At 50.7% G+C, this 26,064-nt stretch overlaps 2 protein-coding genes across 4 annotated transcripts; one reads left to right on the top strand and one right to left on the bottom strand.

The window, feature by feature from the left end:
* The first annotated feature begins 367 nt into the window (after nt 1–367).
* Nucleotides 368–7,219, top strand: CUNH12orf43 (chromosome unknown C12orf43 homolog). 2 transcript variants are annotated; one of them, XM_027416030.2, is made up of 6 exons: nt 368–551; nt 3,963–4,008; nt 4,169–4,267; nt 4,463–4,536; nt 5,225–5,315; nt 5,757–7,219. In XM_027416030.2, exons 1-6 carry the CDS (start codon nt 404–406, stop codon nt 6,085–6,087), a joined length of 789 nt encoding a protein of 262 aa, XP_027271831.1. In that variant the 5' UTR covers nt 368–403; the 3' UTR covers nt 6,088–7,219. The 2 variants fall into 2 exon arrangements, with proteins under 2 accessions (XP_027271831.1, XP_027271832.1); XM_027416031.2 differs by having other exon boundaries at nt 5,760–7,219.
* Nucleotides 7,220–8,044: 825 nt separating this feature from the next.
* On the bottom strand, nt 8,045–25,668 carry Hnf1a (HNF1 homeobox A). 2 transcript variants are annotated; one of them, XM_027416029.2, is made up of 10 exons: nt 25,343–25,668; nt 18,328–18,527; nt 15,584–15,770; nt 14,555–14,796; nt 13,132–13,283; nt 12,825–13,026; nt 11,807–11,998; nt 10,217–10,335; nt 9,991–10,135; nt 8,045–8,416 (listed from the first exon to the last, which is right to left on the bottom strand). In XM_027416029.2, the coding sequence occupies exons 1-10, from the start codon at nt 25,666–25,668 to the stop codon at nt 8,289–8,291; spliced, it is 1,893 nt and encodes a 630-aa protein (XP_027271830.1). In that variant the 3' UTR covers nt 8,045–8,288. The 2 variants fall into 2 exon arrangements, with proteins under 2 accessions (XP_027271830.1, XP_035299138.1); XM_035443247.1 differs by having other exon boundaries at nt 9,991–10,156.
* Between the last annotated feature and the right edge of the window lie 396 nt (nt 25,669–26,064).

Genomic DNA, 26,064 nt, shown 5'->3' on the forward strand with positions numbered 1-26,064 from the left:
TGGGGGTTCATGCCTGTAACCCCAGATCACAGGAAGGTGAAGCAAAAGTTCCAGGTCAGCCTAAACTACACAGCAAGATCCTGTATCAACATAAACAAATAAATACAAATAAATCAAGAAATATAGAGAGGGGTAAAAGGAAGGAAGGAGGGAAGAAGAGAAAATAAATGCTAAGGAAAAGCGGGTGAAGAAAGGGTTAGAGAAGGACTGGTCTCTTGGACCCTTCTAGAGCTCCTCTTTCAGGACGGTTCACGGCCAATGGTGTTCTGAAAACTACAATCCCCATAATGCTCTGAGCGTCCCTGGCGCTCCGTGGGTCATGTGAAACGGGAACGTCGAATCAAAAAAAAAAAAAAAAAAAAAAAATGAGCGCTTTCCCCACAACCCCTTGCGGCATCTCAAGATGGTGGCGCCCAGTGGTACCATGAGCGATTCCGAAAGCAGCAGCAGTAGTAACAGCGATGCCGAGGAGCTGGCGCGGTGCCGCGAGGCGGCGATGCCCGCCTGGGGGCTGGAGCAGTGCCCGCAGGGAGCAGAGAAGCCCAGATCCGGTAGGGGGCCGTCCGAAGGGCGGGGTTCTTTCCCCGGGGCCTGGAAAGGATGGACGGTGGGGTCGCAGCGTCTTGGAGGAGCTTTCTGAAGCTCCTGGGATCAGTTAGGGGTCAGATTCACACCGAGGTGGGAGGGCGATTCCATTCTTCCAGCGGACACAGCCGAGGGTCCTAAATGTCTCCTGACTGCGCTTTCCTCCATGCCCCCTCTTGCCATCCTCCGGGAAGGTAACCATGACAGAGATGCACCCTTTCCTGTATGCTGAGCCGTGCCTCTCCCTGGGCTCATGCTGTCCAGCCGCGGCTCCCCAACAGACTGGAAGTGAATCCGAAGTCTGCCACCATAGGGTTTGTTGTTGTTGTTGTTGTTGTTGTTGTTGTTGTTTTGTTTGTTTTGGAGGCTGTCCTGGAACTAGCCCTTGTAGACCAAGCTGGTCTCGAACTCACAGAGATCTGTCTGCCTCCCGAGTGCTGGGATTAAAGGTATGTGCCGCCAACGCCTGACTTACCGTAGGGATTCTTAATCATGGTTAGAGAATCCAACAGGTCCTCCGATTTGAGATAGAAAAAATACTGCACCTTTACTTTCATTAACTCATAATTGAAATTTAGCATCTTTTTTCCCCTCATGCGCGTGAGAAACAAGCCACAGTCTTTGGACAATACCTGCTACTTTGTTGCAGCAGAAGTCACCATATTGTTATATCCCTTCCATTACAATTTTTTTTACAGATACAGTGAAGTATTCTATGCATAGTACAATGTTGGAAAGAAAGCATTGACCCTCTTCGATGCTTTAAAATTCCTGTAATCTTTTTTTTTTTAAAGATCTATTTATTATGTATACAGTGTTCTGTCTGCATACCAGAATAGAGCACCAGATCTCATTATAGATGGTTGAGAGCCACCATGTGGTTGCTGGGAATTGAACTCGGGACCTCTGGAAGAGCAGCCAGTGCTCTTAACCTCAGAGCCATCTCTCCAGTCCCTAAAATTCCTGTAATCTTTAGACCCATGTCTAGGTCAGTAGATGGCTCAGCAATTGCCACACAAGCCTGCAAGCTGAGTTGAACCCAGAACCCATGATGGAAGGAGAGAATTGACCCCCCACAAGTGACTCGATTCTTTAAACACACAACAGTAATAAACATTTCAAGTCGAGGAAGGGGATGGACATGAAAACAAAGTAGATAGCACTAACTGTGAAATGTGTTTTGTTTGTTTGGTTTTTGCTTGGTTAGTTGGTTTTTGTTTTGTTTTTGAGACAGTCTGTCTACATAGGACTGGCTGTCCTAGAATTCACTATGCACACCAGACTGGCCTTGAACTCTCAGAGATCTGTCTGCTTTTGCCTCCTCGGTGCTGTGATTTTTTTTTTCCATTCATTTATTTAGCTCATAAATAAAGTCATGCACAATTATGATATAGAATACAGTATGTTCACAATGGCATGGCTAAATTAAACCAATTAACATGTTATATCACACATATTCATCATTTTTGTTTTGAGAACACTTAAAGTATACAATCTCACAACTTTTAAAATATAGCATATTGTTATCAACCATATTTATCATGCTCTCAGAAGACCTCAAGACATCACAGAGTCCATGCCTCTTTTCCAACTGCAGTTCAGTGCTGGGATTAAAGGTGTGTGCTGTCCTATCTTTTTAAAAGTGATCTTTAAGTTTTTTATTACGTTTGTTTTGTGTGTACATATTCATGTGCACATGCACACAAGTGGAGATCAGAAATCACTTCTCTCCTTTTACCATGTGGTTCTTAGGGATCAAACTCAAGTTGTCAGGCTTGGTGGCAAGTGCCTGGTGAACCAACAAACCAACCATCTTGTCATGGCTAAAAGGTAATCTCCTCGATTGGAGAGTTAAATGCCTCCACCTGGGTCTGGAGTTTGACACTGTTTTCCGTCTCCTGGGAGGACCTTGTCATTGTTCTGTAGTCATACTGGGAGCTACTCTTCATGACTTTGTGCTCTGGAAGACAGATGTCCATCTCCCACACATCCACATGTGGAGGTATCAGGCATTTGAGAGTGCATTGACCTAGAACAGTGTATCAGGCAGACACACTGTGAGCACACATAGACACAGTGGTGGTCCTGGAGTTAATGCTCCGTGCTCTGCATTGTGCTGGGAGATATCAAGTGACCATTCTGTTCATTTGACACAAACCCACTTTGTCCCATTGTCCACATCACAATCTCAGAGCCATCTTTCGGTGTCTAGCATCTAGCCCATCCCACCATGTGTAGACTCCATCATTACACTGTCTGTATTCGGAGTCCTTGGTGATCTGAGTAGACCCCCTGTCTGCCCATGGCCTCTTCGGTCTCATTCTGTCTAGTGGCCTGAGATACTCTAAGCCAGTGTATATTGCTGGAGCCCTTGGCTCCTCCATTGGCTCTTCTTTCTTAGAACCCCAGTCCTCACACTGCCTTCCTGGGTGTGGTAGCCCCCACAGTGTATGTCTCTGCTCCTCTTCTGGCCACACCAGGCTCCGGTTGGCTTTCAGCAACACAACTTCCCCTGCCTGGCAGGCTTGCTTCCCTTCACCTCATTTAGATTTCTGCCCAGCTGTTGTTACCTTACAAAGCCCTCCTCGCCCACCACTGCCGAAGAGTGCCCAACACTGGGCTCCACACCTCTCCTTTGTTTTGTGTTTTTTATACACGGTTATTACCCAATTTAATATTGTGTTACTGTGTCATTTAGCACCTGGTTATTAATAGCCATTCAGCCATTCATCGCTTTGTTCAGTGGACTCCACCATCAGTGTCCCCAGTGGTCAGCACAGAAGCCAGTTTCTTCTCCATGGCATACAGCCCTGCATAGTAGCCACTCAATAAACCGTAATCACATCACAGTAGGCTTGCTTGCTAAACATTAAGAGGCCTCTGGAACCAAATGACCTGTACCCTCTTTCTAGCTCCCCTTAAATCAACTATTAGTCAGGCATGAGCTCAAGGCTAACCTGGGCTATGTAACTAAATCTCATTAAAAAAAAAAAAAATTAGAAGCCGGGTGGTGATGGCACAAGCCTTTAGTCCCAGCACTTGGGAGGCCGAGGCAGGCGGATCTCTGTGAGTTCGAGACCAGCCTGGTCTACAAGAGCTAGTTCCAGGACAACTTCCAAAATCACAGAGAAACCCTGTCTCGGAAAAACAAAAACAAAAACAAAAAACCAAACAAAAAAATTAGTTCTTCAACCCTAGCCAAATTATTTTACATGTCATTGGCTTTATCAGTTTGGCCGAATGGGGATAATGGTCACCTCAAATGGCAATGGGGGAGGGGGTGAGTTCTTGAGCCATACATATAAATCAGTTAAAATGTACCCAGCCCACAGCCACTGTTGTTCACTCTGTAAACGCCTTGTTTTTTATCTCCGCAGATGCTGCAGGTAAACAAGTGCCCGCATCGTCACAGCGAAGCCTCAGGTACTGTGTTGTGCTCCTGGGTCATTGAACGAATATTGGTACCCTGTGTGTTTCAGATACTAGGTTAGACCACAAGGTGTCAGCGGGAACAAGACAAGTGGTCCCTCCCCTGTGGGAGCAGCTAAGCTGTCAGGAAGTGATGTCCTTGCGTGTGTTACAGGCGAGAGGTGAACCAGCACGATGAGGATGGGAATGAGCTTCAGACCACTCCTGAGTTCCGAGCCTATGTGGCCAAGAAGCTGGGAGCCATGCTGGACAGGTGAGCAGGAATGCACTTTGTCTCGTGATCCTCTTGCCTCAACCTCCCAAATTCTGGGATTATAATCTTGTGACCCTAACCCAGCAAAAATAATAAATAAATAAATAAAATAAGAAAATTTTAGATTTAAAAACAAAGGGTGCTTTTGCTGTTACCCAAAATTTCATCCTAAGTCTGGCACCTCCTCTCCCTTAGCTCCATCGCCATCTCAGAAGTGTGGAAGAAACCACGCAAGGCGGAGGTGCGGCAGGTGGCAGAGGAGGAGGATGGTGAGTCATCAAAGTGCTGATAAGTGCTGCCGTGAGGAGGTGCCATTGTGTGCCTGCAGCACTGTGGGGCCGGCAGCGCCCTGGGGCAGGTTTCTTCTTGTATCTGTTCTCCCCACACTCTGAGGCAGGAATTATGGTACCCCATTCCCAGAATGAGCTAGCTCTGAGAACCCTCACTCGCCCGGGTACCTGCAGAAGCATTTTGTCTTCTCATCCCACAGTCTTTCTCCCCCAGTCTGTCTGATCCTGTCATATACTTGGGCCTCTTTGGGGGTTGCTGACTTCTGGAAGCTTCTGAAGGCTGGGTGTGGTGGCACATGCTTTTAATCCCTGCACTTAAGGCAGGGGCAGGTGGATCTCTGTGAGTTTGAAGTTAGCTTGGTCTATGTAGCAAGCTGTAGGACAGCCAGAGCTACATAGAGGGACCTTGTCTCAAAACAAAGTCCACCAGAAACCGCTGAAGCTTGCTGTCTGGTTTGGAAACACATACACCACCACCACCACCCCAAGCTCCATAGGAGAGCAAGCAAGTGGTTCCTCAGACAAGCCTCAGTTTACACACACATGACAGGGTTGCCTGAGCCTTCACCACTAGACTGGGATGCCTGAGGACAGGCTGTGGCCTCAGCACCTGGAGGACGGGGCGGTGCCTGCTTCTCTGATTGCTGGCTCTCCCCATGATTCTTAGGCTTCCGCCTTTTCTTCACGTCCATCCCTGGAGGCCATGAGAAGGAAGCTTCTCCGAAACCCTGCCGAAAGCGCCAGCCCCCCAGCTCCAGGTGAGAGCCCTCAGCCTCTCCTCTCCTGGCTGATCCAATAAAGTAGCTAATCGGCCCCAGAGTCAGGTCCAGACCAAGGGAAGAGGCCTATGAGATAACAGGACAGTGTGCCCCAACAGGAAGCATACAGGGTCTTCTAGGGTGAGCTAAGGCTCTCCACACATCATGAGCAGTCATCTTGGGCTAGATTCCTCTCTTTACCGTCCTTGTCTCCTGAGATGCTCTGTGAGGTTTAGGTGCTATTAAAGTCCTCGATGTAAATGAGAGCACTGACGTCACCGAATTAAGGTCACATGGCTGATAAGCAGAGAAACTGACCTTGAAGCCTGAGTCTACCTCGCCCCTTAGCCCAAGCTACTTGGCTGCCTCCACCTGGTATGGAGGCAACTAGGTAGCTGTGAGGCCCATCCAGATAGCCACTAATCTTGAGACTCTCCCTAGCAGCAGTGAAGACAGTGACGAGGAGTGGCAGCGGTGCCGAGAGGCAGCTGTGTCCGCTTCAGATGTTCTTCAGGAGTCAGCCATACACCGACCTGCCGAGGTACAGAAGGAGGCGGAGAAGAAGTTGAAAAAGAAAGCCAAGAAGGAGGCGGATATTAACTTGGCTGGAGCCACAGGCCTGAAGCAGGTCAAGGAGGCAGACACCATCAATGGGGACCCACCGTCGCTTGGGATCAAAAAGAAGAAAAGGAAGAAAAAGGCCAAGAAAGCCAGGGAGGCTTCCCCGTGCCCACCTGCTGGCAGAGTGTCAGTGGCTGGGCCTGAGAACTGACTCCAGGCTGTAGGCACCAGTCCCTGGCTCTTGAGAATGAGGTGCCTGTGGGGTTAAAGGCAGGCCAAGCTATACTCCCTCCAGGTCCCAGCACTGCCTCTACCCACTGGTGACTTTAGTGTGCGGAGAAGTCTGAGCAAGGCTGGATGGACCTGTGGTTCCAGAACATTCTGTTACCTCAGAAAGGCAGGTTCTTCCAGCTTTTGAGACTGAGTCTCAGAGCATAAAGATGAGGGGGAGGGGTCTCCAAGCTACTGAGGCTCAGAAAAACTTCTGTACTTCTCCCCCAGCCCACACAGACTTAACAGTGTTGTCTAGAAAAAAAGAAAGGTATCCCCCCTTTTTTCCCCAGAATTTTCTTACTCCAAATTGTTAATATACTATCCATAATAATGTGTCTAAGTCAGCTCAGTTACTGAAAATCAGGTGCCAGAGTGCTTGGGACCCACTTAGTGTCTCCAGGGTGCAGGCTTAGCTATAGAGCCCCTAGTTCTGTCACCAGCACTAAAGAGAAAAGGGGAAAATCAGGTGACCCAGGATGTACACTAGGTATTGCACCTGCTTGGTGACCCTCTTTGTTTTATTGTTTGTCTGAAAAGGTGTCTCTGTGTAGCTGAAATTGGCCTGAGACCTGCCAATCTCCTGCTTCTGCCTCCCGAGCAGGGCAACAAGAACGAACCATCAGTACCGTGGTGTTTGTTTCCGGGGATCAAACTTACGGCACTGTGCTTACTAGGCAGGTGTCCTGCCACTTAGCCACATCCTCAGTGCTGAAAGTTAGGGAGCATCTTAAATAACCACATGTGGGACCCTCCCATCCACATCCCTAGGTCAGATTCGTCACCCCAGCTTCCAGACTTCAGGAAATGGCACCACACATGGACTAGGTTTCTTGCAATGAATCTTTTGCAAGGAGGAGTTACAGGCTCAGGTGGAGTCACCTTGCCTCGTTTCCAGTTAAACAAGGGAAACAGCGATGCGAACATGTGTCCCGAACCTGTCTGTGCCTCAGGCCCCTGGTCTGCACCCAGCTTCCCTCTGCCTTCCCTCCTGAGGTGTAAGCAGGAAGCTTCTGTACATTTTTTTGTTGTTGTTGACTTTACTAAAAGTTAAATAAATGTACAGACTTGTCCATGGCTGGCTGTGAGCTGCAGGGAACACTGGCTCTCTCCAGGCCCTTCCTCAGTCCTAGACGGGAGCCTGCTTAGAGCCAGGTCTTCTGCAGTAGGCCCAGGGAGATGAGGTCATGGGCTCTGGATTCTCACAGCTGCTTTGCCCCTCACAGTCCCACTCAGGGCCATGGCTTCCTCAGAATGGCTGGCAGCCCCCAGGCTTCAGCCCAGGCTGCTCAGGTGGCTTCTCTACTGGTCTCAGCATTGTGTCCACCAGTCACAGCTCAGCCTTGCCTTCCAAGTCCTGCCTCCCTCACATCAGGAAGGAAGAGTTGTTAGGGCCCTAAAGCCAGAGGAGCTGATAGCCCAGGACATGGTCTTGGGGGCGGGGGGGAGGAGTCACACACCCTAAGGAACAGAGATGACAACCCCTTTCTCTGAGGTGGCCTTGGAGGCAAGATACCAGGCTGGCATCAGAAGACACGGCCTAGGGCTGGGAGAGGGGATGGCCCCGTTTGAGAAAACTCAGAAGAGCCCTGCATGGCTTCCCCTCAGCTCCCAGGCCTCACAGAACAGCCACTTGGATAATTCCTGTTTGGGAGGGCAGGGGGTAACCACCAAACAGCCATGTGGCTCACTGACTGGCAGGAGCTGGTGCTGGTGGGGTTGTACAGGAGACAGGAGGTAGCCATGTGGATCTAGGATCCCAAGCTCAGCACAGAGATCCTGTGTGAGCTGCAGGCTCTCTGACTAGAGGTGCCACCATCACAGGCTTACCCCTTTGTCCCAAGTGTCAAGTTTCCTATTCTGTGCAGCAGGATGATCTTCCAACACTGTCCAGACAGGGCTGTCTTCAAGCCTTTGTGGTCCCCTTCTCAGGCTGAGACACCCTAGAGTCCTCCCTCTCTGACGCTGCTGGAGGAGCAGCCGTGGGATGAAAGCAGGGACTTATGGGAAGGCCAGCAGCCTATGGCAGGAGACACATGGCAGGCTCAGATGTGTCCAGGCAGCATGGCAGTGGCCTTTCTTGCCCCCTATGCAGGCAGTGCAGGCTCTGGGGACCCAGCGCCTGAGAGGCTGTCACCATGGTTACTGGGAGGAGGAGGCCATCTGGGTGGAGATAAAAGTCTCGATGACACCATGGTTGGATGGCAGCAGGTGGCTGTGCCCATTGGTGGAGTCGGAGCTCTGGTACAACACCAGGCTGCTGGAAGACACTGTAGAAGCAAATGTGGTCACCAGCTGTCGGCCAAGCCCCTCTGACCTCCATCCACCCCACCTGCCTGTCCCTAGGGATGCACCAGAGGGAGAAGACAGAGCCTCACTTTCTGAATCACAACAGATTCCAGGAGCCCAAGTCAGCCCTCTCCCTTCAGGGCCTACAGGGAGCCTCCTGGCTGCTGGGCTGAGTCAAACACTAACATGACTGTTACTGGAAAAGTTGGTTTGCTTTTGCATTACTGGGGATTGAACCCAGGCCCTCAGAAGGTTACTTTGTAGATGTGGTTAACAGTGGATTGGCAAAAATAAAGACAAAAACAAAACAAACAAACAAAAAAAACAAGGTGGTGGTGGTGCATGCCTTTAATACCAGCACTTGGGTGGCAGAGACCGGTGGATCTCTGTGAGTTCAAGACCAGCCTGGTCCACAAGAGCTAGTTCAAAGACAGCCTCCAAAGCCACAGAGAAACCCTGTCTCAAAAAACCAAACAAGAAAAGCCAGTGGATTGGCTTTCAGCAAAAAAAGAAGCTACCCTTGGCCACATGGACAGGCCACATCTAATCAGAAGGCTCTAACTAGAGAGAAAACTGAAGCTTCCTAGAGAAATTCTTCATTGAGACCACTGTTTCCTCCTGCCTGCCACTGTCCAGTGTGTCCCAGCCTGCCAATGTCCGGAGGGACAGGTGGCAGGTGTGCTCACAGCTGTGCCCCACAGTTCCCTATACAAAGTGTGAATGCTATCGACACTGTCTCGAGAGAGCCCAAACTGATGAAAGTGACAGAGGGTGAGCTCTGGGTCCGACCTGGCTGCCATCACACCTGTCTGTTCCCTCAACTCCTTGAGTGTGCATTTGTCCATCTGTACAGTGAGACAGTGTCTCCAGCAACTGCCGTTACAGCCCCAAGGGCCAGCTGGGGGATAGCAGCTTTCCTGAAGTCAAAAAATTGGGGATGGAGGACACCCCAGACCTCAGCCCAGCAACCTCCTTGACACTGTAGGCTGTAAGCTGAGGACAGGGGCTGAGGGTGCATGCATGTCTGCTGTAATGTAATAACATGAGTCCTCCCAGCTTCCCAGAGGAGCCAGAGAGCCAGACTCCTAGGTGAAAGTTGAGTTCTTTGGTTTTCATTGTTTTTTTGTTTTATTTTGTTTTGTTTGTTGTTTTTGGTTTTTCAAGACAGGCTTTCTTTCTGTAACAGCCCTGGCTGTCCTGGAACTCACTTTGTAGACCAGGCTGGTCTCAAAGAGAACCCCCTGCCTCTGCCTCCTGAGCGCTGGGATTAAAGGTGTGCACCACCACCGCCCAGCAAAAGCTGAATTTATAATGCTGGCTGCTCGTTCAAAGACTACATAGAACCCTGGGGAGATGGCATTGTGGGTAAGAATGCTTCAGGGTAGGTGAAAGGGTAAAATAGCTGATGACCTCAGTTCAATCCTTGGGACCCACATGGTGGAGAGAGAACCAACCTCTGACCTCCATTTGGGAAGCCCCACTCCCCCCCCCATCCACCCTCACTCCATCATTGAACACACCACCTTATCCTACTGGGAGACAGCAGATAGCTCACCGGTGGGACTGGTGCTGAGCCGGTGGGCCGGCTGCAGGTGCTGGATGCTCGATGGGTCCTGGCTGGGGATGTGGATGGTGGTGGCTGGAGACGATGGTTCATGAAGCCCAGGCTCACTGGAGCCCTCTGTGTCTGAGGTGAAGACCTGGAGAACCAGGGTAATGCCCTGAGCCCATGGCATAGAGGTATGGGGCTCCGGGCAGGGATTCAGGACACAGGGCCTTACCTGCTTGGTGGGCGTGAGGCTGGCAAGGGCACTGAGGTTGGTGTCTGTGATCAGCATGGTCTGCGGAAGCAGGCTTGTGTGTGTGTACTGGGCCACCTCAGGCTTGTGGCTGTAGAGGGCTGGGAGGAGAGGACACAGATATGGCTCAAGACTGAGCATCTGTGGGAAGTGGGCATGGGGCCTGATGTTACCGTGATGGGGTGGTGCTTGGGGATCCAGATAGGAGAGACAGACCCCCTATCTTCCCATTATAGAGGCCTGCTCAGCTAAGCCAGATTGGGAGCTGCAGGCGAAGGCCCAGCATCAACTCCAGCTCATTGTGTGTTTGTTCCCCCACTGCCCTAGATGGAATACAACCCAGATATGTATAAGCAAATGAGGAGCAGAGGCGCAGTGGGCCTGCACCAAATACAGGTGATGTATTAGACATGAATTCTGCTGCAGTAAACGTAGGTGGAACAAGTGCAGGTGCTGCCTAGTGCTGTGCTCAGTATGTTATACTAAGCAAAGGGACCACAGTAGCATGCACAGGTGCTGTAGCAGGATGTGCAGGTGCCATTGTACCAAAAGCAGGCCTCTGAATGAAAGACTGGTGGCCTCCATCTAGGTGAGCAGGGCAGAGACTAGCAATACCTCTATCTCCAGGACAACTCCAATATGAAACAAAGTTTCACCTGTAGACTTTCCAGGAGACTTGAATGCTCGCTCGCCTAGCACATAGTAATGGCATGCTCTTCTAGGAACTCAGCTAAAAGCAGGGCACCCACACAGAGATTCAGTTTCAGCCTCACACAAGTCCCCAAGTCCATAGCTCCTGTCTCTATGCTGAAGTCCAAAAGGCCTGAAGCCAAAGCATTGCATAAGTTTGGCCCCATGGCCCATTTGGTGGGCAGCCTTATGTGAGGCTCTGTGTGTGTGTGTGTGTGTGTGTGTGTGTGTGTGTGTGTGTGTGTGTGTGTGTGTGCCACCCTGTTTTTTGAGACAGCTCTCTCACTGGCCTGGAGCTCACCAAGAGGCTAGACTGGCTGGCATGGGCCCCAGGGATCATCAGTCAGTATCTACTTTGTCAGCTCTGGAGTTACAAGAAGCACACACTGCCATGCCCCGTGGCTTCTGAAGAATGTGTCTTCATGACTTTACTGACTGAGCTGTTTCCCCACAAACCCTGCATGAAATCTTTAATCTACTGCATGTAGTCCCATCTTTTATTTCAGGAATAACAGTGCTCTGTGGATAGGCGCTGCCCATGCTGTACTGGGAGTAATATGTAACACTTGATATATCCACTTTCTAAAAGTGGCAAAGTCATAAACTGAAGAGTGCATAGCCCCAAGGGTTTCAGATAATAGGCTGTGGCCTGCATCCCAGCACTCAGACAAACAAACCTGGGAACGTGACTGGTGGACACCAGCATTGCACACATTGAAAAGTTCACAAGAGCTCTTGTGCACATACAGAAGCAGGTTGGTGGCCCCTAGATACCTGCACCACACACAAGCAGACCACAGCACCTGCTACCTGCCCTGTCTTGAGCCTACCCACAGGCAACCTCTAACCCACCTCCCCTAGACCAATGTGAGGGATGCTCACCGTGGGGGCTCTGCAGCTGGGCCATGGTGGCCATGAAGGGGCTCTGGGCCACATGGCTCTGTACAGGGGGCATGAGTGGCTGCTGGTAGGAGGGGTGCAGTGGCTGGGAGAACTGGACCGGCTGCAGGGTAGTCAGGCTGCTGCCCATGCTGTTGATGACAGGCACACTCTGTGCCTGAGTGGAGGCCAGACCTAGTGTGGGACAGGCAGGAGTCAGCCAAGCCTCATACCTGCCACCCTGTGTCCTCCCTAGACCCAGCCCAGACCCTCTGAGGGACACTATTCCTCCTTCCCAGGGCTTGTGGATTAAAAGAGAGAGGGGGGCCGGGCGTTGGTGGCGCACACCTTTAATCCCAGCACTCAGGAGGCAGAGGCAGGTTGATCTCTGTGAGTTCGAGGCCAGCCTGGTCTCCAGAGCGAGTGCCAGGATAGGCTCCAAAGCTACACAAAGAAACCCTGTCTCCGGAAAAAAAAAAAAAAGAGGGAGGGGAGGGGCTGAGAAACAGCCCTGCAGTAGGAATGGCCATGAACATGAACTAGTGGCCTTTAGTTCCTCATCTGGCCTGGTGGGAAAGGCAAGCTGGGAGTAGATTAGAGGTTGTCAAGCTGGCTTCCCTGGAGCCCACAGCAGTGGCAAAGCTCCCGGGGCTTCACTCTCTGCTCCCCTCTTCTTAGCAGCTTCCTATGTTTTAGATATTGAGCAGTAGTTCCTGCATATAAAGGGTTTGCAACTTAAAAAAAAAAAAAGTCTAGAAAACATCACACACACACACCCTTACCCTGTGGTCTTCTCAGACTATGATTTCAGTGTATTTTCTACACTGTGCTTATTAGTTCTGTTTGATTCACTGTCTGGGATCATGGGTGCCTGGCCACAGGCACTCAAGTGTTGGATGGATGGATGATGGATGGATGGATGGATGGATGGATGGATGGATGGATGGATGAACCCCTGTGGCTCTTTCCAGATCCCAGACTGCAGGAGACACAGGGGTTCCCATCACCCCCACCTGCTTACCAATGACCAGGGTAGAGGCGCCTGTGTTAGTGAATGTGGGGCCCAGGGAGGCAGGCTCCCCAGGTCCAATGGTCATGACACCAGGCAGTGAAGCCATGATAAGGTTCTGCGGCTGCTGGTTGAGACCTGGAGATGTCTGCTCCAAGCTGTGCAGTGCTGTCAGGGTGCTGACTGGAGGCAGGGGACCCCCAGTGGCTGAGACCTGTGAGGGTAAGTCAAGTTGAGTTGGAATGTCCCCACACTGTCTCCTAGCCATAGAAAATGGGGCTAGGAGGGGATTCCACACAGGGTGGAGCGGCTCACTCACCAGCTTGGCCTCAGTGCTCAGCAGGCTGCTGCTGGGCTCCAGGCCTGTAGGGGACACTTGGTGTAAGGCTGCAGACACTGTCACTAAGGAACCACCGCTGCTAGAGGGCACCTCGGCTGCCTCACTGGTTGCAGGCTGTCCATACCGCACACCTAGAGTGGGGAGCAATATCTAGCCTCAGCACCCCACTTTCCTGTCCTCTTCTGTCCCACAGACCTCACCACACCAGAGCCTACTGTTTTTTTTTTTTTTTTTTTTTTTTTTGGCACCTCATCTTTCCTCCTGTGCTAGCTGCTTCCAGCTCTTTTAATTCATGGTCCTGTGTCCCCCACTGCCTGGTGTGTCCCCCTCTGTAGAAGACACTCAAAGAACAATGGGACTGAGCTGCATGTGGCTCATAAGAACTAAATGGAAATGAACTGAGTTGAGCAGAATGGACTGCAATTGGCCAAATTAAATTAAGTCTCCTTAAATGGGGCCAGAACTGAGTTGAACTAGATTGAGCTTTTGCTGATCTGATCAGAATCCAATTGAATTGGACTAAATTGAATTGAGCTTCACAGCCGGCCCCTTATCCACAGGTGCTGCAACCTCAGATTCAGTCAACTGCTGGATATTTGAAAAAGAAATTCCACATTTGCACTGATGGCATGCAGGTTTTTTTTCTTGTCACTAGTCCTCAGTCAGTGCAATATAACTGTCTACATTGTAATTACACTGCATTGGGTATCATAAGTCCTCCAGAAATGATTCAGTATACAGTAGGATGTGCATGGGTGAGAAGGAAAGACATAGGAGGTGCCTACAAGAGTCCTGGCTCCAATTCCCAGACACCAAGGGTGTACTATCCATAATGAACTGGATCCCAGGAATTAGTCTGCCAGACTGAATGGCTGGATTAGACCATGATCTGAACACGAGCTAGTTGAACGGAAACAGTTGGAATGGATAGGTCCCAAGTGGTTGTGTTGCACTGAAGTAACCGGAGGGCCAGTTGGGTTGACTACAGAGGGTGGGAGTAGCATGGATGCGGAGTTAGTGAGTGCGCAGAATGGCGTGAAGCAGTGTGGATCCCGCTGAATGAAGTGGATGGGGTGCACAGTGCGAACTGGAGTGAGGAGAGAGAGAGAGAGAGAGAGAGAGAGAGAGAGAGAGAGAGAGAGGAGGAGGAGGATGGAAGGAAGATTGTGGGAGGAAACAAAGCAGAAGGGGGGACATGGAGTGGACGAAGTAAGGTGGGTGTAGCGGGTGGGGGCTGCCGTGGAGCACAGACAGAATGAACAGAGTTAGTTAGGCACAGTGGAGCGGGGAGTACAGAGAATTTGGGGGTGGTTGCCACCACCAGGGAAATCCCTCCAGCCCTTCTGCCCACCCACTTTTTCTCCTTACTTCCTATCCCAACTTCCCTCCCCACAGTACTCACCGTGGACCTTACTGGGGGAGAGGGCAGATGTGGGCAGGCCAGGGGAGCTGTGAGCAGTCAGTGCAGGGCCTGGGCCTGGGCCTGGTGGGGGTCCATTGTATGTGTCCATGGCCAGCTTGTGCCGAAAGGCTTCTTCCTTGCGCCGGTTGGCAAACCAGTTGTAGACACGCACCTCCGTGACAAGGTTGGAGCCTAGCCCCTGTGCCTGTGATGGTGACACCCCCCTCTGGATGCACTCAGCCCTGCAAAGATGGTACCCATGAGCCTCCAGGCCAGGCTTGGAGGAGGGAGAACAGTGCTGAGAGGTGGAGTCCACCCAGGCCTGGATTACAATACTAGTCCTGATGGACAAGGGACTTTGCCTCTCCAACCTCAGTCACAATGTGAACAAAATATCCAGAGGGTTGTAGAGGAGATGATGGGAGATAAGTGACCCCCTAAAGTGTTGCTCGGATGGGTGGGGGAAGCTGAGAATCCAATTCAAAGCAATAGGAGGAACTGACTCCTCTCAATGGAGAGCAAGAGTTTGTTGCTAGAGTTTTCTTGTCCTGCTAGGTCCCTCGGCCCTTTGTCCTTCTGTATATATATTTCTCTGTATATATATATTGGTTGATGAATGAAATGCTGTTTGGCCAATAGAGGCAGGAAGATAGACGGGACTAGGAGACAAGGAGAATTCTGGGAAAGGTAGGCAGAGAGAGACCACAAAAGGGGATATCATATAGAGACCAGGAGGATAGGATACACCTTATCTGGTAAGATAAGACCATGTAGAAATACATAGATTAGTAGTTATGGGTTAATAATTAAGACAGAGCTAGCCAGTAAGAAGCCTGAGCCACCGGCCAATAGTTTTATAATTAATATCTGTGTGCTTATTTGGTGCTGAAGCGTGGTGGGACCAGGAGGGAAGGAAACTCTACCAACAAAAGTTCTCAAGGACTGGCCAGCTCCACCGGGGATACAGAGACACCTTCCCTTCCCTAAGACACCAGCTTAGCCTTAGCCCTGGCTAGCCCACCACCCTACCTATTGCACTCCTCCACCAAGGTCTCCCGCTCTTCCTTGCTGGGGTTCTTCTGCCTCTCATAGGCTTGGAACAGGATCTGCTGGGATGCTGGGCCCCACTTGAATCGGTTCCTCCTTCCCTTTTTGGTTGGCAGCTCATCACCCGTGGGCTCTTCGATCAGTCCCCCCTGCCCTGCGTGGGTGAATTCTGTCGGGACAGAGAGTGGTAAGTGGGGCATTGATCGTGTCCACCTTCACGGTCAGCTCACCTGACCAGTCCCCTTCCTCTGTCTTTCTGTTGCCAAAACAGAGCAGTTGGCAGCTAAAACTGAAATAATCTAATCTGGACTGGAGCTGTGAGTCATTTAGTGGAGAGCTTGCCTAGCATGCAGGAAGTCTTGAGGCTAACCCAAAGCCAAGGCCCACCTTCTGCTATAGGAGGACTTGGTGCTATAAATCCCAGCACTCAAGAGGCAGAGGCAGGCAGAGCTCTGTGAGTTCAAGGCCAGCCTGCTTTGCATACTGAATTCCAGGTCAGCTAGGTCTACACAGAGAGACCCTGTCTTAACAAATGAACAAAACAACAATTCATTAACTTGGCCTGGAGTACCACATTCTCCACAGCTGTGGCCTATTCACACCCACTCACATTGCCTCTGAGGTCACCATCTTAATTCTGTCCACAGGATGGCAGGAGCCACCAATCAGACCTGAGGTACCAGACACTGTGGCTTGACCTGAAACACTTTATTTTTAATATTTGTTGTGTGTGAGTGTCATGTGTATGTGGGTGCTGACAGAGGGCTGAAAAGGGTGTTTCAGATGACTGTAAAACACCTAATGTGGGTGCTGGGAATTGAACTTGAGTCCTCAGGAAGAGTAGCATTTGTTTTTTCTTGATACATCATCTCACTTTGTAATTCTGTCTGTCCTAGAACTTGGTATATAGATCAGGCTGGTCTCCAACTCACAGCTAGCCACCTGCCTCTGTCTCCCCAGTGCTGGGATTAAAAGCATGTGCCACCACCACTCGTGAATATATACTTCTTAAAGATGAATTCCAATAACTATATGATAAGATCAGTGTGATGAGTTACCAAAAAAAAAAATTAAACTTAAAAACACAATACAGCCAGGCAGTAGTGGTGCATGCCTTTAAACCCCAGCACTCAAGAGGCAAGTGGATCTCTGTGAGTTCAAGGCCAGCCTAGTCTACAGCATGAGTTCCAGGACAGCCAAGATTGCTGCACAGAGAAACCCTGTCTCGAAAACAACAACAACAAAAAAATACAAAAAAAAGACCAAAAAGAAAAGCACAATATAATACTACCATGTGTACAACATGGTTAAAAATGAGAAAGATGCACATTAACAAGTGTTGGACAAAGATTCTGAAGCACCTGGGATGCAGAGACCCTGCTGGTTGGAGTGCAAAACAACGATTGGGCAGGGTCTAATAAGACCCACTAAGTAGAATTGTGTGTACACCTTTAGCAAAAAGCCTGAGTGAAAATGTTCAGAGCAGTCCTATTCACAGGATCAAAAGATCAGAAGCAATCCAAAAAAGAATAATGTCAGCCAGGTGGTGGAAATGCACACCTTTAATCTGGGCACTCGGGAGGCAGAGGCAGGTGGATCTCTGTGAGTTCGAGACTATAGAGTGAGTGCCAGGACAGGCTCCAAAGCTACAGAGAGAAGCCCTGTCTCAAAAAAAAAAAAATAAAACAAAACAAAAAAAAAAACAAAATAAATAAAGTCCCTTAGTGAGTGGCTAGTTAAACAAATAACGATATCTCCCATTAACAGTCAACTATTAGAAACCTTAGAAAGAGTATACCAAGTTGAATGTAGTAGAACACACTTACCATCCTAGCACTTGGGAGTCTGAGTCAGCAAGATCACAGGTTCAAGACCAACCTGGGCTACATAGTGAGCCCCTGTCTCAGAAAGTAAACAGAGGGCTGGGAGCTTAGCTCTGTGCATGGTAGAGCACACATGTAACGTGTGTGAGGCTTTGTGTTTAATCACAAGTATCAGAGAGAGACATGTGGGGGTGGAGAGAAAAGCTCTTCAGTCTCTTAAGTCAGCAGTTCTCAACCAGTGGGTCACAACCCCACAGGGGCTTCATATCATAGATTTACATTATGATTCATAACAGTAGCAAAGTTAAAGTTATGAAGTAGCAATGAAGTAATTTTACGGTTGGGGTCACCACAAAATGTGGAATTGCATTAAAGGGTCGCTGAGTTAGGAAGGCTGAGAACCATTCCTTAAGTAATAGCGTCTGAGCTTCTCATGCTGTTCCCTCTTGATTGCGACACCCTCTTTATTCCTCCACAGGGACACTTTAGGACCTCAGCAATGGTCATGAATCTCACGGGACCATCCCAAAACCTCGGCTCTCTGAGACAGAGGAGCTTTCTCTCCCCTCCACAGCCTGCTCATCATTTTCCTCTGCACTAAGCCCAGCACACAGCAAGTGCTCAATTAATACTATGGCTGGGTTTTGTTGTTAGCATATGTAACCCACGCCTCACTCTATCATAGTGATCTCTCTCAGTTTCCCGGAACGAGAGATCCAGTAGGTGTATCTGTAGATCCCTGGGACCAATCCGGCTCCCTTCCCTTGGTGCCTTGCGCAGAGTGGGCAGTAAATTTGGGGACATCCTTCTGGCTCCCTCTCAGTCTCACTTGTCTGTACGATGGGGGTGGCGACATTCCCACCCCACCTGCCAGGGAGGACACAGGCTGGGGTCATTACTTACGCTGAGCCACCTCTCGCTGCTTGCGGACGTACCAGGTGTACAGAGCGGCCCGCTTCTGCGTCTTCATGGGGGTGCCCTTGTTCAGGTGCTGCGACAGGTGGGACTGGTTGAGACCCGTAGTGTCGACCACCTCCCGCTGCGGGATGTTGTGCTGCTGCAAATAGGACTTGACCATCTTTGCCACGCGCCATGGGTCCTCTCTGGAAGGGAGCAAGGACACGGTCTGCTCAGTGGCCCTTCCTGACACCTCAGGTGAGGCCGGGTCCCCAGGACTAGTGGAATAGGGCCCTGCTCTGTGGGTAGGACCTGTGCTCAGGTTCCATACTAGGACACATGTACACATGACCAGATTCCCACCGGAAGCTGTGCCAGCCAAATAGGGAAGACCTTTACCTATGACTCCTCAAAGTCCCTCCCCTCTTCTGGACTTGCTCACCAGTGTGGGTGTGTGCACATACATGCGTGCATATGCACATGTGTGTAGGTCAGTTTTCTCCTTTCACCTTTACATGGGTCCTGCAGATGGAACTCAAGCCACAGGTTTCTGCAACAAGTGCTTTTGCCAGCTGAGCCATCTCACAGGTCTCCTTAAGTGAGTTTTAAACCACTGTTAAGGGTGGGAGAACTGTCTGGTTCCCAGAATCCCGGATGGCTAGACACAGAGTATGCCATGGATGATGCAGGAGTGAATGAGTGGGTGGATGAGGCTGGCTGGCTGGATGGCTGGATAGATGATTACTTCAGTAGATGGATGGCAACCTGTTTGGTTGTTTGGGGTTTTGGGGGGTGTTTGTTTGTTTGTTTTGACGACTTAACAAAAATTAGAGTTATCTGAGAAGAGGGAAACCACAAATTGAGAAAATGCCTCCGTAAGATTGGCCTATAGCTGGGCAGTGGTGGCACACACCTTTAATCCCGGCCCTTAGGAGGCAGAGACAGGCAGATCTCTGAGTTCAAGGCAGGCTGGTCTACATACCGAGTTGCAGGCCAAATGGGCCTGCACAATGCAATTCTGTCTCAAAAAGTAAAAGGAGTGGGCTAGGACTAGCATAGAGCCTGCACATACCCTCCATCTACTTTAGTCAGCTCAGGTTACAACGGTGGTCCCACCAGATGACCGTTTTACCTAGTGTTTAAAAAGTAGTGACGAGAAAAAAAAAAAAAAAACAATCTTGCCGGGTGTTGGTGTCACACGCCTTTAATCCCAGCACTCAGGAGGCAGAGGCAGGAATGTCTCAGTGAGTTCGAGGTCAGCCTGGTCTATAGAGTGAGTTCTAGGATGGCCAGGGATAGACAGAGAAACCCTGTCTTGAAAAAAAGCAAAACACAAAAAACAATCAATACACATTCAGTGCAGAGCAATTAAACAAGTTATTTTCAGTCCCCAACTGGTTGAGTTTGCCTGTTTGGAACTCAGTGACACAGAGGACCAGCCCCCAGCACTCTGAAGCCAGCCCTGCAGTCTTCCTCCCAGCAGTTCCCTCCTCAACTTCAGCTCTGCCTCACACCCCAAAGCCTGGAGAATGAGCTTCGCAGAGGCAAGGCCACGTGACAGCTTTCACAGAGAGTTACGTGACTATTCATAACAGTAGCAAAATTACAGCTAAGAAGTAGCAGTGAGCATGATTTTATGATTGGAGGTCACCCCATGGGGAACTGTATTAAAGGGTGGCAGCTTTGGGAAGGTTGAGACTCCTCCTGTTAACAGCAGTTATGAGACTGGCAGGGGTGCAAAGAAGGTGGACGGAGTAATCTAAACTGCAAATTAAAAAGGATGAATGGCTACCAGGGGTCACTGGGAGCCGCTCCGGCTCCGTAAACCCCGGAAGTACGGAAGTACAGTTCATTTGGGCCCTGGCTCCACCTGTGACAAAGCTTTGGTTCAGGAAAGTGAAATCTTGTCCCGTGCTGATATAGCCGGGGCTCAAGAATATTCCTCATCCCAGGGGACCCCCCCTGTAGACTCCTCCCTGCCTTCTCCCTCACCCCATGTTCAGGGGCTTCTTGGAACCTCACCCCTCCTCCCTTTCCTGGGTGCCAGGCAGGACTAGGAGGAAAGCAGGGGCAAAGTCCAGCTTGTGCTTCTGCAAACATATTTATCTGGTGGCCTCCCTTCTCTGGCAAGGGCAGCCCTGGGCCTGCTCTCCTTCCTCCCTCCCTCCTCGCCCTCGCCTTTCCCCCCTCCCTTCTCTGTATGGAGACTGGTCACTTAGTTCTCCATACAGGTGGGGCTCTTCTTATATTCTGCCAAGGTGTCTCTGATTCATACTCTCTTTCTTCTCAATCTCTCTCTATCCCTCTTTCCCTCCCTTCCTCTCTCCCTCCCTAACCTCAACCTCTCCCTGCCCCATTTCTATCTCTCTTGATTTCTTCTATACTAGGTCAAATAAAGTAATAGATAACGGCAGCCACCTTCCACAAACACACACAACACAAACAGAAGACCAGCATTTGAGTGGAAGCGAAAGTGTTCAAAGTGATCGCGTGACAGGAACTTCTGTTTTGTTTGGGGGAGGGCGGATGAAACAAGGCCTCATTATATAGCCTCGGCTGGCCTAGAACTCATGGAGATCCTCCTGCCTCTGCCCTTTCAGCACCAGGATTAAAGGCATGCGCCACCACATCTGCTTTTTAAGCAGTTCTTTTAACATCAGCAAAAAGTGATTATAAAATTTCAGACAGTCAGGCAAAGGTGGTACAGACCCATGATCTCAGCACTGGGAGGTTGAGTCTCATAAATAAATAAGTAAATAAATAGAGCTGCCGGAGCTTAAAGGGCTTATTTTCTATCTTTTTCTGGGAGGAGTCATCTGTGCCACTTTTTTAGGAGGGGGGATTTACTGGATTAATCTGTTTCTCTCTCCCCATATGCCCCCTCACCCCCACCCTTCAAGCCCCCCCTCCCACATCCCTCCCACATGTGTGCAAGTCTGTGACTCTGCTGGAAGAAGAAAATGAATCCTCAGTGGAGAAGAAGGCTTTGTGGCAGAGCCAGGCCCACAGCAAGGGTCCAGTAAGTGGAATGAAATTGTCACTATCATCATCATCATTGCCACTGTGGTCCTGGGTACTCCTGTCTCCACAGCAGAACCCAGAAGACTGAAGATTGGCCCTCTATTCCCCTCCCTATTCTGTAGTCAAACAGGTGTCCCCAGCTTTGAGCCCTTGGTTGTCTGGTATCCATCCAGAACCATGGAGCTGAGGGACTAGACTGAAGGGCCACTCCTCTGGAGAGGAAGCTGAATTCTCAGGTCGGGGTGAGAGTCGGGCTTAGGTCTGTGGAAAATCCCAGCACTGCTACCTACTCTCTGAATGGCCTTGCAATGTGGCTTAACATCCATGTCTCTCCCCGGCACCCGCCCCCCGCCAGACACACACACACCCCTTTCTTTTATATAAAGTAGAACTAAAGATATTTCCTATTTCTCAGGCTAGGGATATAGATCAGTTGGGAAGACCTTGCCAAGCACAAAGTCCAGGATTCAGTCCCACCATCACATAAAACTGGGTGCCAGTTGCAGTCCCACACACCTTTAATCCTAGCCTTCCAGAGTTGGGGAAAGAAGCAGGTAGATCTCTGAGTTTGAAACCAGATTGTTCTACTCAGTGAGCTCTAGGACAGCCCAGCTACACAAGAAACACTGTCTCAAAAAAAAAAAAAAATCAAAAACCAAAACAAGTATAGTGGCACAAGCCTGTAATCTCAGCACTTGAGAGGTAGAGGCCGGAGGATTAGGTGTTCAATGTCACCCTTGATATATCAAGTTTGAAGCTAGTCTGGCATTCTTGAAATCCTGTCGCATGCGTGCGTGTGTGTGTGTGTGTGTGTGTGTGTGTGTGTGTGTGTGTGTGTGTGTGTGTGGGTGGGTGCTTCAGAAATTATTCAGAAGGAAACCCAAGTTTAATCATTTTTAAACCCTTTGTGAGGGATTTTTTGTTTTGTTTGTTTTTGATTTTTGTTTTTTGAGGCAGGGTTTCTCTGTGTAGCTCTGGCTGTTCTGGAACTTGCTCTGTAGACTAGGTTATCCTCCAATTCAGTGATCTCAGTGATCCACCTGCCTCAGCCTCCTGAGTGCTGGATTAAAGGTGTGTGCCACCAACACCCGCCTGAGCAATTGATTCTTAATGCTTAAAGCCATGCAGGTAGATTACTGCTCAGCTGTGGTCATGCTCGTGACCCTGTGGCTGAGTGTTGTCCTCACTGTTCTGCAGAAGAAACTGGGACTTGGGGAACAAAACCCACCTAGCTGGCTGGAAAGGGACAGAGCTAGGATGGGAACCAAGGCAGGCCACTGTCTGGTGAAGCATGGTGCATGCTGTTATGTTATCATCTGGGAGAACCCTGCTGCTGCCTGACAGGGGAGATCAGAAAACAGCAAGGTTGAGGTTTAAGCAGTTGGCAGCCAGGACAGAGCTCTGGATCCCAAGTGTTCCCCTATGGAGGAGTAGGAGGTGTCCTCAGGGAAGACTATCTCTTGCTCACTCATGCCTGGCATGTCAGGGCAGTGGGTGTGTGTGTGTGTGTGTGAGAGTAGTGATGTCATAAGCTTCTCCCTGGAGATGTTTTCACATCAGGAGACAAGAAATAAACAAAGAGACAAATAAAATAACTATATGATTAAGGGACCAGAGAGAGTAGATAGACACAGTGAAGGAAAGAGAAACTGGGGTACAGCTCATATGCAGACAGGGTAGTTAGGGAGCTCAGAGCCAAGGAAGAAGCAGTTGGGGGGGGAATGCAGGGTCCTTAGCAGGAAGAACAAGACAGGCAAAGGCTGTGAAGTAGAAATCAACTTGTGCATCCAGGACCAGCAAAGTCAGCATCACGGGTACCAAAGAAAGGATAAAAAGGGTAAGGAGGCTGGGAGAGGAGAGGGGAGGGGAAGGAGGCTGGGAGAGATGAGGGGAAGAGTGGAATTAGAACCAAGGCAGACAGTTTGCCTTTATTCCCTGTCTACCTGGTGACACTGAGGCAGGGGAGGGAAAGAGACTTGCCCAAGGTCACACAGTAAAGACCTGAAGGATAGGGATCTGTGAGGAGAATCTGGGTGTCATTTGGGGTGTCCCCCTTTCACATGTAGGTCTTTGAGCCAACAGCTCCCATGGGGAGCTTACCATCCCCTCTTCCAGCCTCAATATCCCCACTACCCAGGCCTTTATGGGGGTCCTTCCCAGAGTTCCCACCCCCCCTGTCCTGACACTAGAGGCCCCACTTTTGTCCCTGGGACATATTCAGGTCCCCTTTGTTACCTGAACAATAAGTAACCCAGGTAGTTAGTTATAAACTCTGCAGGAACAAGGAGCTGGTTGATAATTTATAGCAACATCTCGAATTTAAATGGAAAGCAAATAGCACGCTGTTAGCATTAAAGAAAACCAACCTGGGAGGGAGGAACTCCAGCCTCCTCCCAGCTCGGCCTCTCTCCCCTGCCCCTCTCTCCCCTGCCCCTTCTCCCAGCTGCTTGGAGACCCTCTCCCTTCCTGGCTCCTCTGCTCTCTCAGCTCCTCCCGCCCTCTCCCTCCTCATCCTCCTTGTTGTCCCTCTCCTTGTCAGCTTCCAGGACTCTGCTGGCCCCCAGGGAGCACTTTGACCTCTTAGCTGCTTTGGACCAAGCCCCACTTCAGCCTCTACTTCCCCCACCATGGGGCTGCTGATCAAGAGGTCCCACCTACCCAGGTAAGAAGTCCCTTGCCACCTCTGTCCCTGAGCCCCTAGTCCCACCTGGGGCCCCTTGAACAGGTCAGGCCCGGCCCCACCCTATCCAGGTTTCTTGTGCCCTAGGTCTGGCAATGTCTGGCCCTTTGCCCCTCCCCTGCAGCGAGGCAGCCCTTTGCCCTCCTCTTCCTGCCAAGTCAGGGGGCCTGACTGCTCCCCTGCCCCTTGCCCAAGGCCCAGGGAGGTTCCCTAACACTTCCAGAAATGCCGGGCTCCACCAGCCCTCCCCCACCCCAAGCAGGATCAGGACCTTGGACAGAAAAGAGGCTCCTTCCTGAAAGTTCTCCGGCAAACTCCTCAGCCAGCCCTCAGGCCACACTTTCATAGCTCCTGCCCCAGTTCGAGCCTCAGTTTCCCTATCTGTGAAACTGACTTTGTAACAGCTTCGTCTGAGGCTCATCTCCATATTATGGGAATTTAGGCATTATGAAATCCCAACAGAAAGTAGCCATTGGAGAGATATTCGCATGAAAACATGGAGGTTTTGGGAGGAGTGGTTCCCCACAGCCCCCAGGTCACCCTCCCCCCACCCTGGTGTTACCTTTCTCCACCCCCGACTGGGCATCTCCCAGCCACCATCCCTACAAGTTAATGATCACAGGCCTTATCAGAGCCTTTTGCTATTTATAAATTTATAAAACAAAAGAAATAATAAAGCGCATGGGTAATTAGTAACCAGGTCAGCTTTGCTGAGGAGAGGGGCGGCATCAAGACTGGGACCCACCCAGCACTCCAGGAGATGGGGAGCCAGACAACAGATGAGGGGGTATGGTATGGGTAGGCCGCTAAAACTGCTATCCCGACAGGTGGGGGCGGGGGGGGGGCAGTCGTGGCCATGCAGGAAAGTGGTCCATCTGCCTCAGGTAAGAAATCCCCGGTTTACCCAGTTTAAGGCCCTGGTGCGTCAGGAAATCCCCTAAAACCCCAACCTCAGCCGGCCTCCTCAGAAGCTTTCGGGCCCCCAAACTTGGGGTCTGACCACCTAGCCAAGAAGGTGGTATTTGTGAGAGCACAAATGACCACGGTGGCTGAAGATTTCTTCTACCCTCTGGTTGTCCAAGCATTTCTTTGGAGCTTGGTTCCTTTGTCCTCCATTTCAAAGTGACCTCCTGCCAGCCCCTACTTCCTAAGGACCGGGCTGCAGATAGTAGCCCACAGATATGGGATTTATGGGACCAAGCAGAGGAGTGGGTCCGGCAAGAACCCCTTGAGCTCTCTCCCCTCTTGACCGCCAGCCTGAAGGCCATAGCTGCTGAGGACGGGAAGTGGGCCGCTATGGGGACAGGGTGGGGTCCTTACTGCAGAAGCGTCTCCACCACGGCTTTCTGGTGGGCTGCCTCCTCCGGGCTGAGGTTCTCCAACTCTTTCAGAATGGGTGGCGCGAAGTCTTCCCCATCGTCATCCGTGTCATCTTCCGAGCCACGCGTCTCCCCCAGGCCATTGGGCAGCTCGGCCAGGTCCCCTCGACTCCCACCGCAGGACTCCCCCTTGTCCAAGGGAGCATCTCCAACCATCAGGTAGGGCCCTGGCTCCCCCAAGGCCTGAATCAAAGCCTCCTTGCTCAGGCCGGACTCGAGCAGGGCAGTCAGGAGCTCCGTCTGCAGCTGGCTGAGTTTAGAAACCATGGCTCCACTGCCACCAGGCCACGCGGCCCAAGGCCACTGAGCTAGCCGCCTCCCCCACCCACAGCCGGTGTCTACTTGCCGGCAGGCTGGCAGTCACGAACCAGGCTTGCTGCACCCACTGCCCCCCCAAATCCCACTAGTCAAGCCCTGTGGGCACCCCCAACCCCCAACGCTGGCCCCAGCGGCCAGTGAATCAGGGCCCCTGCCTGCTCTGTTTACATTGGAGCTGGGGAAATTCTCCAAGGTTCATATTTATCCGTGTGCTTAGCGAAGGGACTGAACTTTGGACTTCAGCCTTGCAAAGTGCAGGCCTCATGGCAGTGAGAAGACCAGGAGCCATGGCCTGCAATTGGGAGTGAGCAGAAGGGCGGGTGGGGGAGGTGGAGCAGGGGCCAG

Source organism: Cricetulus griseus, chromosome 4, assembly GCF_003668045.3.
Source record: "Cricetulus griseus strain 17A/GY chromosome 4, alternate assembly CriGri-PICRH-1.0, whole genome shotgun sequence".
Taxonomy (NCBI): domain Eukaryota; kingdom Metazoa; phylum Chordata; class Mammalia; order Rodentia; family Cricetidae; genus Cricetulus; species Cricetulus griseus.